Source organism: Aspergillus welwitschiae (assembly GCF_003344945.1).
Source record: "Aspergillus welwitschiae strain CBS 139.54b unplaced genomic scaffold BDQ94scaffold_7, whole genome shotgun sequence".
In the NCBI taxonomy this organism is placed as follows: domain Eukaryota; kingdom Fungi; phylum Ascomycota; class Eurotiomycetes; order Eurotiales; family Aspergillaceae; genus Aspergillus; species Aspergillus welwitschiae.
In genome coordinates this window covers 151,755-165,393 of record NW_020798701.1, presented here as the reverse complement: position 1 = coordinate 165,393, position 13,639 = coordinate 151,755, and the positions used below count along the sequence as shown (strand labels likewise).

Genomic DNA, 13,639 nt, shown 5'->3' with positions numbered 1-13,639 from the left:
TGGCAGAGGAGGGCCGTCGGCTGTCTTTTCCCAATCTCCTTCCCTGAACCCGACAGGTTGGATTAAGTTTGACTTTAGCAGGATGGGGGAGGGGAGGGAAGATACCTAATCCTCCTCAAAGCTAAATAGAAGTAAGAAAATTAGAAAGATACCAGAAACTCTTGGCCGTGACTGGGCCAGACAATCACCATAATTAAGGGGCTTTTTTATTTGAGAGACAGCCATTACACACCATTGGATACAGAGAAAAAAAAAAAAAAAAAAAAAAAAGGTATTCATATTATAATATAAACAATAATGATAATCTGCGCGACAGAACAAGTTGCAAGATGCTAAATGAAAAATGAAGGGAAAGGAAAAAAAAAAAAAAAGTTAGGTTGGCTCTCAGTGACTGACCAAACCAGTTAGGGTAGTACACTATCCCTACTTGCAGTAAGACTTTTCGGTCCTTAGGCGGCGGCCTTCTCTGTATAGTAATAGATACTCACTATAAGGTACTGGGTATTAGGGACCGGGTGGTACCCACGGGCGCGAGGGGGTGGGAAAAGGACAATAAAAAATGTAAATTCTAGAGAGGTAGGATAGATACTACTTGTGTGAACCGAGTGGGCGGTTCTGTTCGGGTGGTGGGAAACCCAAGCCCATCCAATGTCTGATCTTAAATTTTTTTGACTTACTTGGACACTAGACACTATACCTACCTCGATTACACCTACCTACAGGCTGGCCCAATGTCCGCATAGCTGGGCTTCCCGCATGGTGCTTGCTGCATATAGCCCATGTATGTAGGTGCTTAATTTCCCGTTTGCCTCTGCATTGTTGCCTTCCGATACGAAGTACGGTGGACGCAGGAAGACGCAAGTAGGTTATGTTAGTGGTGGTCATTCTTCCTGCCTAGCGTCACCGAGAAAAAGCCCCCCCAATTAACTTTTCCTGTCTCCAACACAAAGCTAATCAAATCCATTTTGACCCCTTCGGAAAGTTCTCTCTTCTTCTACAGCTTCCGCTCGGAAACAACGGGTACTACCGCAGACGAATGGCCCTCCGATCCTTTGGGTCCCCGGCAGGGGTTCCATGATCACTTGAAGCGACTTCGAGGATCGTCTCCCATTCCTTCAGGTCGGAGTTGACCGTGGTTTCAAATTAGGTAGCCTTTTCTTTTCTTTTATTTATTTTATTTTTTTTTACCTTTTCTTTCCCAGTATGAGGGGAAGACATACACTAGCGTTCAATTATTGCGGCCAGGCCGGGGGAGATTGACAACGCATTCATCAGTAGGTCATTAAGATCTGCCTATTTCTTTCCTCCGGCCCGTCTGGCTTTTTCATCTTTCCTGTTTTTCTTTTTTCTTTTTTAAATTGCCCCTCCCGCTGGGCATTGGTGCCAGGTTACTGGGTAGCTGCTGGACTAATCAGAATCCAAAACGAAAGCAATAAAGGGAAAAAAAGAAAAAAGGTAAGGGAAAAAGCACGGGCGTCCCAGGCTGCCGGGAGCAGCCAGCGACGGGGGGCGAAACACTATTACTAAATTGATAGTCCTGTGCATATCGGACTAAGAGACGCTCGCTAATCAGGGGCCCAGATGGTCGAGATGGTAAGGTCGGTTAATAACTTAATGTTGGTCGGCCTACCCAGTGTGGCGGCCCGAATGGTCCGGACATTTTTGTTCGAGAAAAGCATTTGGAATCCTGACAGGTCCTAAGACCTGCTGTAGCTGTGGCCTTGTGTCCCCTGTAGTAAAGACGACGAAGCAGGAAGATTGCATGATTTCCGAACAACAAGGTGCAAGAGTACGTAGCTACACGGTACCTCCGGGATGGAGCAGTGATACATCATCCAGGAGGGGAAGCAGATTGGGTGATCTTCAACCGAATTTGGGATCCAATGGTTGTTGGTGCCGCACCGCCGGAAAGGCGCATCCATGGACTGCGACCCCCAATATCCCGACTGGGCTGAAGTTAGACGGATGTTGAGGCGCATGCATTTGCATGATCCTAGTACACAGCGAGATAAGCCTGCGTAATTTATTTTGACTCTAGGAAAGTTAAATAGACTAACTGGCAGACAGCCAGTTGAGAGACGCGTGCCTCCCTCTTCTCCCGGCCCTTTTTGGGCCTGAATTTCAGTTCATCCACCAGTTCTGTGACTCGGGGAAGAGAAATAGCAAAAAGAGGAAATTAAAAAGAAAAAAAAAAAAGAAAAAAGAAAAAGAGAAGCGATAATCAATCAAGAGCAGACGGAGGTACCGCAGTATCCAGTCTGTCGGGATAACTTGACCCACCTTTTCGTCGGCGGAATTCCCCTCCACTTTGTCCCACTCGACCTCGACAGCTTCTGGTTGCTCCCCTTGGTTTGATTCCAAATTCATTAGGCCCACACTCCACTCCCAGCGATGCCGGGAAGCTCCCGTCTCTGAAGGGTGAATGAAAAGTTTCTTGGTGAGTCAAATGTCCTTGATTGGAATATTGGCAAATGTGTGTCCTGTAGATGTCAGGTGTAGCTACTGCAGAATCTCAGTTGGCTCAGATTTGACTGCCAGCAGCATCAAGCAACTCTCCCGAGAATATCGTTGTCACATGGTCATTCCGCATGGGGAAACCGGTTCTTCAACCACCGACAAGTATGAACAATGATGCTAAACTAAGCTTGGACTGCAGTTACCACTTTCCATCCCAACTCATTCCCGGCTTTCATACCCAAAGGAGGGATAAAACCCCCTCCCAACATCGTACGACATTCGCAGATGTCTCATTGTTATTTGAAATTGGTCGCTTGCATGGGTTCGACTGGATCGTCGCCCCGCAGAAGCATTGTTGGTCGCGAGGTTCCTGCTCCGTTAGCCTGACGAAGGTAACAATCAAAATATATTGGGACAGTACTAGTACTACGATCCCGAGAACATACTAGCCTATGGGTAGCTTAGTATAGTAGCAAGTCCTAAGAAAGGCTATCGTCTGCAGTTGGACTGTTTCCGCCCACTTTATTGTCGGAAGGATTCCATCAGCGTCCAGTTTGAATCCAGACTTACATGCATGCCATAGTCACCTGTGGTCGATCAAGACTCTAGGCGTGGGTGAAACGTTTTCATCATACCTGCGATATCGTCGGGTCCCTCATCTCCAAGTAGAATTGATTACTCCAAATCCTAGTAATTATTGCCCTCTTCGCCATTTGAGACTGGCACGGACCTGGATGTTGTCGGAAGTGATAGTCGAGCTTCATTCCAGGCTTTCGATGGATGGCTAAACTCTCTGCGTGGCTCTGCCACTCATCCAGACAAGCTTACGAATACGGAAAGACTAGATGCCTCCCCGAGTAATTTGGGGAGTACCCCGTAGACGATACGTGTACGGTATCAAGAGCTGGCCTTCCGTCGGATCAAAGACAAGGCTATGAACAACACTCCTCTCGTCAATTGCCGGCTCAATGTCAAGAATCCAAATCATCGCGCACATCTCCACCCAGTAACTCTTCTCTAAAGAGGTGCCCGGCTGGTACCTTGATGAATTCGTGCCAGGCCATACATGAGATGGTCGCCCTGTTCTTACAATACCGTAGGTGTCAGGGTAATACTCTTTCCTCCCCAGTTGAATGAGTAGTTCACATCAAACGGAGACAGCGTGTAAGCGTCCTTCCATCGTCAATATCGGGGTTTTCGGTCGTGTATACAAGGGGCAGGGATCACAGTGCCGGAAATATCGTGCAGTGCCATGTTTAATATATTTAGGTTTTTCTCGAATGATGTCGTTGAGACCCATCATTCGGTCACACCCACGATGGCTCCTCGTTTTCCCAGTCCTGAGAAGCATAATGCTGGGAAAATCTTGAGCTCAGCAGTAATATCTTTTTCTTTTTCTAACATTACTTGAGGGTCTGTTCTTCTTCAGATCCCGCGGTGCATGATGCATATCCCGATTGATACGAACAAACAGGAGACAAGTGTCCCCAGTCTTAATTCGTTAGTCTGGTTGTGCATGTCCCACCAACAGGGACGAATAGCCAGTCATCTTAAGTTCCTGAACAGCAGGGATTGGGTGACTTCGTGTTCCAGTTTTTCGGAATAGCGCTATTCAATGTTATGCTTCGTGTACTATAGGCTACATTAGGTAAAGAACCCTGTTGACCCATTGCAGGGATTTCAGTGGAATGGATGATGGAGCCGAGCGAAACGAAAGACTCTCGGGGAGGCCGATGGCGGCCGTCCAAAAAAGATACCCTTGAGATTTTTGTCTAGCGGGGTGGGAGGGAGGAAAAGAGGGGGCCACCATGGAAGAAAAGGAAGGACTCCAGGGAGCCTAGCAAGCCTGCTCCGATCATTTGGGGGTCGAGCTTTAGCGGAGGCGCGGACTTGGTAAAAAAGAAAAAAAAAATAAACACACCCCTCCTCCTGGAGTTGCAGGACCAGGCCGTCTCACCCCAGTACACTAGCGGACGTAAGAGCCTACCAAGTGCCACTCACTAACTCTCAGAGGAGGATAGTGATGGCTGGGCTACTGCATGTTGAGATTGTCCGTCAATCACCATGGTGGACTATCAGACTGATCACTCCAACGGCTTTCTCGATCCCTGTCACTGGAGTGGCTCCCTTCTCTTACCAAGCTAAGTCAGATCTGCCAAGTGACGGATTACTACTATCACCATGATGCTCTGGCTCTGGTTCAAGACCCGGCCTTGTCCGGCTTTTCTTGAGTAGTAGTAGTAGTTAGCTCACTCTCCTTGGTCGCTGGCCTGGTTTTTGGCCCTTGCAGCCCACCCTCCTCCCAATGACCTTGACAACCGAGCCGGTGCCGAAAATAAATTCACGATAGATTGAAGCTAGGCCGGGACGACCTTCCTTCATTCCTTCCTACTATTAGCTAGCATGCATTCTGCTTACTACCAAATTCTATTGGGTGAGGGTCCGGCTTACTTGTGGTCTTTTACACCATGGCCGGTGCAAATGTATGAAGGTCCATCGCACCTCTAACTTGCAGGCTCTGGCAATACTGCTGTAACAGCGGGCCTTGCCACAAGCCTAGGACGACCGCATTGCACACCAGAAAACATTGTGGGCTATCACGTATCCGTCCTACATTGCTGCTACTCTCTTTGTAGCGGTGTATGGGCTGCGGTGGGGACGTGGTGATGATACCTCGGTCAGGAAATTTTCCAAATGATGATGACTATAATCCAAAATGCTTGTGGGCTGTGACCCAGGACAAAGCTTAGCGACAACAACAGACTTTGCAGGTATAAGGGTCAATATCGCGGTGTGCTTTGCAATGAGCTCCCAAGTGATGCGAGACAAAAGGGATCCCAAACGGGTCTGCGGCGCGCATGCCCCGTAACTCGGGTGGGCATGGTGTACGCATTCTTGGCTCTGATAGGGGCAGACTCGCCTGCGCCAGGTAAGAACGAGGAAGAGAACGACATGCCAAGCCCTGCGAGCTTCCTAGGCTAGATCTCCAAAATTTACTGGTTTCTGATGTCCTCGACTTTTCGAAGACGCTCTGTCCGCCACAAGGCGTGAAGGCCGACTTCCGCATGCGGATACTTTTCCCCTTCCTGTATACCCAATTATACTCCCCCGTTCCCACCAGATCCTCGTTTCACCCAACTAAGTACAATCGGGTCATAGTTCATTCAGAGGTACTCTGGAGCTTTCTTCTAGACTATATCACGTGTCTCTGAAGAGTCGAGATTCCCGCGCTAAGCTGAGAATTACCTGCATGCCTGGCAATAAGTGGGTGTAACCATGTCACGATGCTCCCAGCGTACTGGGCCTGGGACTTACCAAGACGACCACGCCGAGTAATATGCCTTAATATCTGCATTTAGTCTCCGGATCTCAAATCAGGCTGGACAATAATCTGCGCCGTACCCAGTCAAAAATTTAGCCTGGGATGGAGCATCCTTACCCTCTTGATTGATGAGCAGAGCAGATACCGTTTCGTGCTGGTGCATCAATAAATTAGCCAACCACCTTCCTTTCCTATCGCTGCAGCGTTATAGAGATTACTATGGTCATCAAATCAGGCCTCTGCACGCAGGAGCGGAGATCTTCCCTACGTTTTACAGTCCCAAATACTCCGTAGTACTGCGGTCCAAGACGGGCGAGGCATGTTCTAGGTACAAGATGCATGGAGATGCTAACACATTGCTGTGGGGTTTTGGTTTCAGTTGACGGTATGTGCCTATGCCTAAAGCAAAAAGCAAAGACGTTACATTGCAGGCAACTTGCGTGGTTAATCCTAGCAAGTATAGACCGGGATAGTTAGAGCCAACCGAACGGAATTTCTTCATCTCGAGTCCGCGTGGATGGTAAGAGGGGATAGGATGGTGTGCTGGCCTGGCGGACGATCTGTTTCGGGCCAGCTCAGCTCGTGCCATGCTTCCTGGATAGTCTCTTAGCACTATGGGCCGTCAATACCGAACGATAAACAAATCATCGACGCTCTTTCTAGTGTCCAGACTTCAGGTTGCTTTTCTCGGGGCATGATCGGGTGCATTAGCAAGCTGTCGCACGCATGACAGACAGGACCCAAGGCTGTGGTCGTGTCATCGTTGCAGAGGCCAGATGTAAGACTGGGAGGAGACTTTTGGACCGGGGAGTTTATTTCGGGCGTTCGGGATTACCATCCCCAGCCATCCATGCCTGGACATCTAATTAATAGAACGCTTACGCCGCAGATCTTGCCTCCGTCAGGCATATGAAGGCCAGTGGGAGAGAGTTTCTATCTGGATGGTAGAATCCTTCCCTCTTGACTGCGTGCCTTCTGTCATATTGTTTAATTCGTCCTGCTTCGTACTTTTGTTTCGGTCTTGTATGATCGAGGAGGGCCAGCTCTAGCCTCTCACCATGCTTCGTTTTCCATGCCAGTGCTAATTCTTTTTTCAGGCTTGGAATTTCTTCCCTTAGGCTCATTAGCATCAACTTTCGCCTGTTCTAAATGCCTGTCCTCCTCGGAATAGTGTCATCAGGACAGTGAGTGGCTCCATTATGCTGGGTGGACTGGTTGGAGGACGAAGGACGGCACTAAGCAACAGATTGAACTCCATCGTTGCCAGGCGTCGAATCGTAGCGAGTCCCGAACAGGCAAGAGGCACGACTGGCCAGCAAGTAAGAAAAAAGCTTCCCCCAATTTCCCAATTTCCATTTTCCACCTTTTCCAGCCGTGGAAGGATCCGCCAGATGAACTTCTCCACCCCCAAACTCGTCCTTCATTTGATGCGCTCGTCCAGGCTAAACCCCGTCCTGGTAATCGTGCCTTATCCCTGGCTTTCTTCGTCCATGTCCCTGGGACGGCTATCTATCCGTCTCTCTCGTCAGCCAGCGAGATCTGTCTGACTCCCCCAATCTATTGTGACTGGGCTCTCTTCTCTCTCCTCTTTTCTCAACGCCTCATGCAGAGCTTTGGCTGGCCAGCAACATCCGTCTTGTGACGTCGATATGCGTGGCATGCCTCCCACTTTGCCAGGTAACAAATCCCTCCCCCCTCCCGTATCCACCAAGATGCAGGAGCTTCCAGCTAGTTGCATTTGGTTTTTCTGCCAATTACCGCAGGAATGCTGCCCTGACGTTCGGGGAACCTCGGGTTAGATGATACTAACGCAAGAAAAAGGCTCACCTCACCCATGTGAATGAATCCAAAATCAACTTACCCCGCCGTCATCGCGATGATAGGACATCTGGCTGTGACCGGTACACTCTAAAATAGATTCAGCGCACGCCGCTAGTACGCGGTCTGCATAGATACGCACGCCCGAACTTGATCGTTCTCACCGGAGCACAACGATGAGATGCACCTTCCACTGTAGTACAGTGGGCCAAACTGGTGATGGGCAGAGATACACAGCAGGAGATACTGTCGCAGGTTGATTGACTTCTCCCCCTCTTGCCTCTCGTTGACTTTCCGCTTCCGTCGATCCAACAGGAGCGGGATCCTGGTCTAAGATCAGTTGGGCTCTCGGACCATAACAGGGATCAAAAACACTTACAAGGTTTCTGGGATAGAGTCGTCCAGTCTATTACATACCTTTACGTATCTCATCGCTAGGGCATATCGGAGGGGGGGCTGACTACATATCCACAAATGAGTATGCTGCTAGTTATGTGTGGATTTGATATGGTTCTGTAAACAGCGTTCATCATTCACTTGGCATCCTAGATTACTGACTTGTACTGAAACTTAGACTTTCAAAACACAAGACGCACATCTTCCTATACGCGCCCAGACGGTTGTCCCAAGGCCACCTTAAGTCGCAAGAGCCCTCTGCACCGAGGCTATATTGGCCTCCATAGGCTGCACCTTGTCGGTCCTATACACTAGTCTGAGATAACGGCCAGGAAAGTGGGTAAAACTACGAAAAGCAAACTCACCTAGTGGTGATTCGAATGTCCGTCTGAATCCTGGCGATGCCTTCCTGGTGAATCAGCGTGTGGGCGTATCCGATGACTTGGGATACCTGGTCCCACGATCCCTCTTTAACCAAATGTATCAGCTTTGCAAGAACAAAGATGGGAGACAGCCCTTGATCTCAGAATAAAGTCTCCACATGGAAGCCGTACAACGTTGCTTCATGCAGAGTTCGGGCCGATATCCACGACAAAGATTCCGATCCAGCATCGAAACGGGTTGAATATGAACGGAAGCATACCAACTATAGTTCCAGTGGCGTGCATCTGATACTTGAGACCGGAGTTCTGCATCAGACGCTGGATATCCGCAACCTGCTTCGAGAAGGATGCGCTTTGAGAGCCGATCTAGGTCACGGGTGTTAGAGTTTGGTATCGACCGAGCCATTTTTCTGTCTCCCTTTAGCTAAATAGAAACAAGTGGTCACATACTGGAATTAGAGAGAAGTCTGCAGTGCAGTACTCGGGGGTTTTCAAGGTTGGATTGAATGAAGCCATTTGGACGATGCTGTTATGGTACCTGTCTACAGCAGAATACGCGTCGTTCGGTTAGGGTCTACTGGCTACAAACTCCCTAAGTGCTGCATGCCCTTTATTTACTATCCGAGGCCTTGCTAATCATAATGACGTTCAATTAGACTAGACTATACCGACCTAACTTATGCGAGGCACATGCCTATGAGCTCACTATGAAAGCGCAACACCCCTCGGGATTAAAGTTTCGGTGGCTTTACCTTATCAACCCCGATGTATGTCTCATCAACGGTTCTCCCGCGCCGCTGGGCTGGCTCGCTACCACGAACATAAATATCCTCGAACAACACATCAGAATTCAAGGGTGGTTCCGCCATCTTCTCCGCTTCCTGAGCTTCACGGTCAACTTTGCTTCGGATCTCCTTATCCATCGTCTTAACATCGTCCTCGCTGAGCACGCCCCATTCAATCATCTTTTCTCGATAAGTCGTGATAGGGTCATTCGCCCGCTCAGCCTGCACCTCGTCTCTGCTCCGGTACGCCGTCCCCGGATCAGATACCGAGTGTCCCGCATACCGGTATGTTTGGAATTCGTACAGCAAAGGTCCATTTCCGCCCAACACGTAGTCTTTGCCATACTTCATTGCTGCAATCACGGCCAGAACGTCCATTCCGTTGATGCGTAGACCGGGAATGTAGTATCCTCGTTTGTAGTATTCGGTCATGGCGGAAGCGCGCTCCACGGATGTGCCCATTCCGTATTTATTATCTGCGACAAGACATGGCATTAGAAAATGAGTCCCGGGTGATCCAACATAACACAAGAACAACTGATGAAAGATAAACGAGAAAAAATTTGGAAATCAACCGAACTCACTCTCGCAGCCAAATATAACAGGCAATTCCCACAGCTTAGCCATGTTATACGCCTCATGTACCTGACCCTGATTCGCAGCGCCATCTCCATAAAGGTTCACCGTCACCTTCTTAGTATCATCATACTGCTGCGCGAACGCAATCCCCGTCCCCAGCGGTACATTCGACCCCACAATCCCATTCCCACCAAAGAAGTTCTTTGTAAACATATGCACCGAACCGCCCTTTCCATGACAAATGCCATCTCGGCGACCGAGTAACTCTCCAATGATGGATTTGACACTCCCACCCCGCATCAAAGTGAATCCGTGGGCGCGGTACGCAGTGATAACCTTGTCTTCGGGGCTGATCCCGTGTTCTACCCCCACCGCGACAGCCTCTTGGCCTGTGGAGAGGTGGCAAAAGCCACGGATCTTTTGTTCCTTGTATAACTTGTCGGCTGCGAGTTCCATGCGTCTGGGAAAGTTAATTTGGGGTGTCCAGAACGAATATGATTGGAAGGGGGTGGAAAGAGACCTTATTAGCGACATGTCATAGTAAAGTTGTTTTAGTTGGCTTTTGGTGGTTTCCAGGCTGTAGGGGGGAGGGTCGAGATTGTATGTTTCGAAACTGTCGTCTGCTATCGGTACGCTAAAAGGCTTGTTTTCCTCCTATAAGGGAGGGGGTTTAGTTCTGTATCCTGGCATAGGTGGATCGGGGTCAGATGGTGAACTGGGCGTGGGCTGCAACGCACTGTAGGGAGGTCCGAGACGTTCGAGACATGGGCCAAACACCGCCGGTATGGCAGGCCTGGACGTGTCCAGCGGAGGGTTCCCTTGGGTCTTAAGGATCTCGTGAGCATGGTTCCTGTGAATTGGGGCTTGTGGTGGCGGAGTTGGTGAGGCGTGCGCTCTTCGGCGGCGCTTTCTGAGAGGAGAGATTGCGGTTGAATTGAACAAGAGAATTTTGATGAATAGAGGTAATAGAGGTGATAGAAGTGGTTCTGCCACTGCTGATGGTAAGAATGGAGGAGTCCATTATTTTAGATAGGTGGATGGTTGGTGCTCCCCGGAGTCCTGTAGTGACGCAATACTGAACTCAATCAGCAGCATGGGTAAGTCGATCAAGCATGAATGGGTAGTCTGCCAATAATAATCGCCCATTATGTGTCAAATAGTCAAGCTGTACTCATGGTTCCTTTCCCTCCTTTTCCGCTGGTTCGTTCCCCTGTTGTTCTGGCTCTCCGTTTGGCTGAGATTTGGTTGCTAGGCAGTCTCTGCTAGTAAAGCAGGGAAATGAAGGGCTTCTTTAGGGCTGGTACAGGCCAGGTAGGCGATGATAGCTGGTTGATATCTTTTTGGTATAAATAAAGGCACCTCAGATCCCGTTGAACGGCAACAGGAGGAAACTTTGAGCCCGCCAGACATTGCGTGTGAAGTATAAAACAGAAAGTAGCATGGGCATGGCGGAGTATGAGCAACAGCTATGTTGTTGCCTTGCTGCCTGAACGCACGGACCAGGAGATGGCGGGCTCGACGCGTGACGCGATCTGGCTGACTGAGGAATCAATCCATTTACGCGGTCCGCATTGATCTAATCGGCCACGAGCTGCGTCCGAGGCCATCGACTCGTGCAACGCCTATGGCTCTCCGCAAACTCACCTACGACACTGACGATTCAGAGTTGCGATGAGACAAGGGGAGAGTACGGGTATAACCGGCACCATCACTAGTCAGGGACAATTTCAGACACCAGACAAGCCTCCTAGAGTACGACCGGCAACAGAGACCAACGCGGCCAAAGCAGCATTAGCCAGGGCAGAGCCCTCAGCGTCCTCTGCATCGACGTCGAGATCCTGGAAGAGAAGCTCTTTTTCCGGTCTGCAGGATCAGCCGACACTTACGCAGATTGACTTTGTCACGCCGAAGTCCCAGGACACAGGGTCTGATGGCGATGACGATGATCTCGACTACATAGACAGCAAACCCCGCAGCAGGCGACGGGCAGATCCTGAGGTGATTGAGATTGATGATGACTCCGAGAATGACGCCGATTATCAACCGCCATCACATTTGAAGCCGAAGCTGGCTGACATTCGTGGTGTCAAGTTCGAACGAGGTGCAAAAAATGCCGCCCGCAAGCCGAAAAAGAGGAGCTCCCAAGGTGGCGGCGACATGAAACAGAAGCGCAGAAAAGCCGGCGAGGGCAGCAATATCAGCAAAAAGGACAAGGACAAGGCGAAAGGACATAAGACCCTCACTCAAATGGACTACGTGCGGCGTTATCTGAAGATCGAACCAGACGATGATGTGAAGCTGGACTATACTTACATTACTCCTAAGAAGAACGATGGACAGGATATCCAGCAGACGCACTCTCGAAATCCTGAGAGTTACCAACAACAGGATGACCGTCATTCCAGACTAAACGGGCGCAAGGCACAGGAAATCAAGGATGAAGCAGGTGCGACGGTAATAGCGGAAGCTACGAATAACCGGGGAGTGTCCGAAGCTCCAGTGACGCCAAAGAAACGCTTTAAACACGAGATACCTTCGTCACAATCTCCCGAGAGCCCTGGTATTGCAATCATTACATCTTCTCAGTTCCGTGGCGCTACTCATTCTCCACAAAAGCATGTGGCTGCCGGCACTGCCGATCGACTTATCAAGGAAGAATCACCTGCGTTGCATCATATTAAAGAAGAACCTTTCCAAGATTCAGAGCCGATGCTGTTGTTTCCTAACGATATACTGCCGGAATCCGGATGTCTAGAATCGCGGGTTTCCCATCGACACGGTACAGCCCATCAAACATCGGTCGATCAAGCAGAGACGCCGACGAAACCAGCTCGTCTGAATAGCAGTCCTAGGCTTCGAGATTCCAAAGGAGGATCGGTGAACTCACAGAGAACAGTAATATACGAGACAGATGCAGAGAGCGACTATGGCGACCTTGAAAACGATTTACCCGACGCTCCTGCTTCTCCCAGAAGCCCAGGGCCCGTCGAAGGGGACCCCGATGCAACTGATGACCTTGATTTTGATCGCTCGAAAGACGGTTCGCAAGACCAAGACCTTCCGCCCATGATACCATCCGAACTAGACCTTGAAGCAGAGCCGCCGCTTCCGGAACCAAACCCAACCTCCGAAGCATCGATATATTACCAAAGACTGCAGCCAGCTACCCAATTTCCCCTTGGTACAATCCCGACGTTAAGCTCCCAGAAGTTGGCTGAGCTGTTTCCAGAAGATCCAAATGACCAGCAAGCACTCCGGACCATGTCACCCCTACCGTCATCTCCTAGAACGGACAGTCGTGCAATGTCCAAACCTTGCATACCAGCATTTAGCCAGACTCAGGGACAAAGTTCCGACAAGGCCCCAATGGAGATGGTCCCGGAATCTTCACCTATCACACGCCAAGGAAACGGCACCCGAGCGAAGGAGTTCATTCCCCCTGAGCCCCTTGCGCGAAGGGACGTGGTACAAGTGGAGTCTTCACAGCCAGCAGACCGACACCACAAGAAGAATCAGGAGGAAAATTCCGGTCCTCGTGGAATCCTGAGCCGGAGCCAGATCCTTACATCGAGTGTGATGGAAAGCGTGCCCCTTCCGGCCTTCTTGATGGATAGCCAAGATAGCGTTGGAGAGCCCTACAGTTTACCAGACTCGTAGACTCTACACGATGGGACAGCCCGATTTATCACGACACTAATGAGACACGGCATCAATATACCCTATGAGACTAGATCATATATATATAGTACGTAACAATATACAATATCCCTCGCTCACAGTGTTTTAAGTCCGTAGTAAGTCCCCAGCACGTGGGGAGTGACAGTGAGCAGGCGGTCGGGCCGTCGTAGCCCCGGGAACGAAACCGCCCAGTTGACTGACCAGAACACCCGCATCCCTCA

The 13,639-nt window shown here is 49.9% G+C and overlaps 4 protein-coding genes across 4 annotated transcripts; 2 read left to right on the top strand and 2 right to left on the bottom strand.

The window, feature by feature from the left end:
* Window positions 1-2,072: 2,072 nt before the first annotated feature.
* BDQ94DRAFT_120720 (uncharacterized protein) lies at window positions 2,073-2,478 on the bottom strand. The gene has a single exon (XM_026763755.1). The coding sequence runs from the start codon at window positions 2,365-2,367 to the stop codon at window positions 2,122-2,124; it is 246 nt and encodes an 81-aa protein (XP_026629116.1). The 5' UTR covers window positions 2,368-2,478; the 3' UTR covers window positions 2,073-2,121.
* Window positions 2,479-4,405: 1,927 nt separating this feature from the next.
* BDQ94DRAFT_138550 (uncharacterized protein) lies at window positions 4,406-4,930 on the top strand. The gene is made up of 2 exons (XM_026765255.1): window positions 4,406-4,845; window positions 4,909-4,930. Exon 1 carries the CDS (start codon window positions 4,481-4,483, stop codon window positions 4,640-4,642), a length of 162 nt encoding a protein of 53 aa, XP_026629115.1. The 5' UTR covers window positions 4,406-4,480; the 3' UTR covers window positions 4,643-4,845; window positions 4,909-4,930.
* Window positions 4,931-8,655: 3,725 nt separating this feature from the next.
* On the bottom strand, window positions 8,656-10,786 carry BDQ94DRAFT_120651 (putative pyruvate dehydrogenase E1 component alpha subunit). The gene is made up of 4 exons (XM_026763754.1): window positions 10,478-10,786; window positions 10,261-10,394; window positions 9,746-10,200; window positions 8,656-9,637 (listed from the first exon to the last, which is right to left on the bottom strand). Exons 1-4 carry the CDS (start codon window positions 10,583-10,585, stop codon window positions 9,108-9,110), a joined length of 1,227 nt encoding a protein of 408 aa, XP_026629114.1. The 5' UTR covers window positions 10,586-10,786; the 3' UTR covers window positions 8,656-9,107.
* A 559-nt stretch (window positions 10,787-11,345) lies between these two features.
* Window positions 11,346-13,509, top strand: BDQ94DRAFT_185277 (uncharacterized protein). The gene has a single exon (XM_026774844.1). The coding sequence runs from the start codon at window positions 11,412-11,414 to the stop codon at window positions 13,395-13,397; it is 1,986 nt and encodes a 661-aa protein (XP_026629113.1). The 5' UTR covers window positions 11,346-11,411; the 3' UTR covers window positions 13,398-13,509.
* The last annotated feature ends 130 nt before the right edge of the window (window positions 13,510-13,639 follow it).

Coding starts and splice junctions, on each gene's coding strand:
- BDQ94DRAFT_120720 (XM_026763755.1), bottom strand. CDS start 2,367: ATGAATTTGGAATCAAACCAAGGGGAGCAACCAGAAGCTGTCGAGGTC.
- BDQ94DRAFT_138550 (XM_026765255.1), top strand. CDS start 4,481: ATGGCTGGGCTACTGCATGTTGAGATTGTCCGTCAATCACCATGGTGG.
- BDQ94DRAFT_120651 (XM_026763754.1), bottom strand. CDS start 10,585: ATGCTCACGAGATCCTTAAGACCCAAGGGAACCCTCCGCTGGACACGT. Junction 10,201..10,260: donor TATGACATGTCGCTAATAAG/GTCTCTTTCCAC, acceptor TAACTTTCCCAG/ACGCATGGAACTCGCAGCCG. Junction 9,638..9,745: donor TGTTATATTTGGCTGCGAGA/GTGAGTTCGGTT, acceptor GTCTTGTCGCAG/ATAATAAATACGGAATGGGC.
- BDQ94DRAFT_185277 (XM_026774844.1), top strand. CDS start 11,412: ATGAGACAAGGGGAGAGTACGGGTATAACCGGCACCATCACTAGTCAG.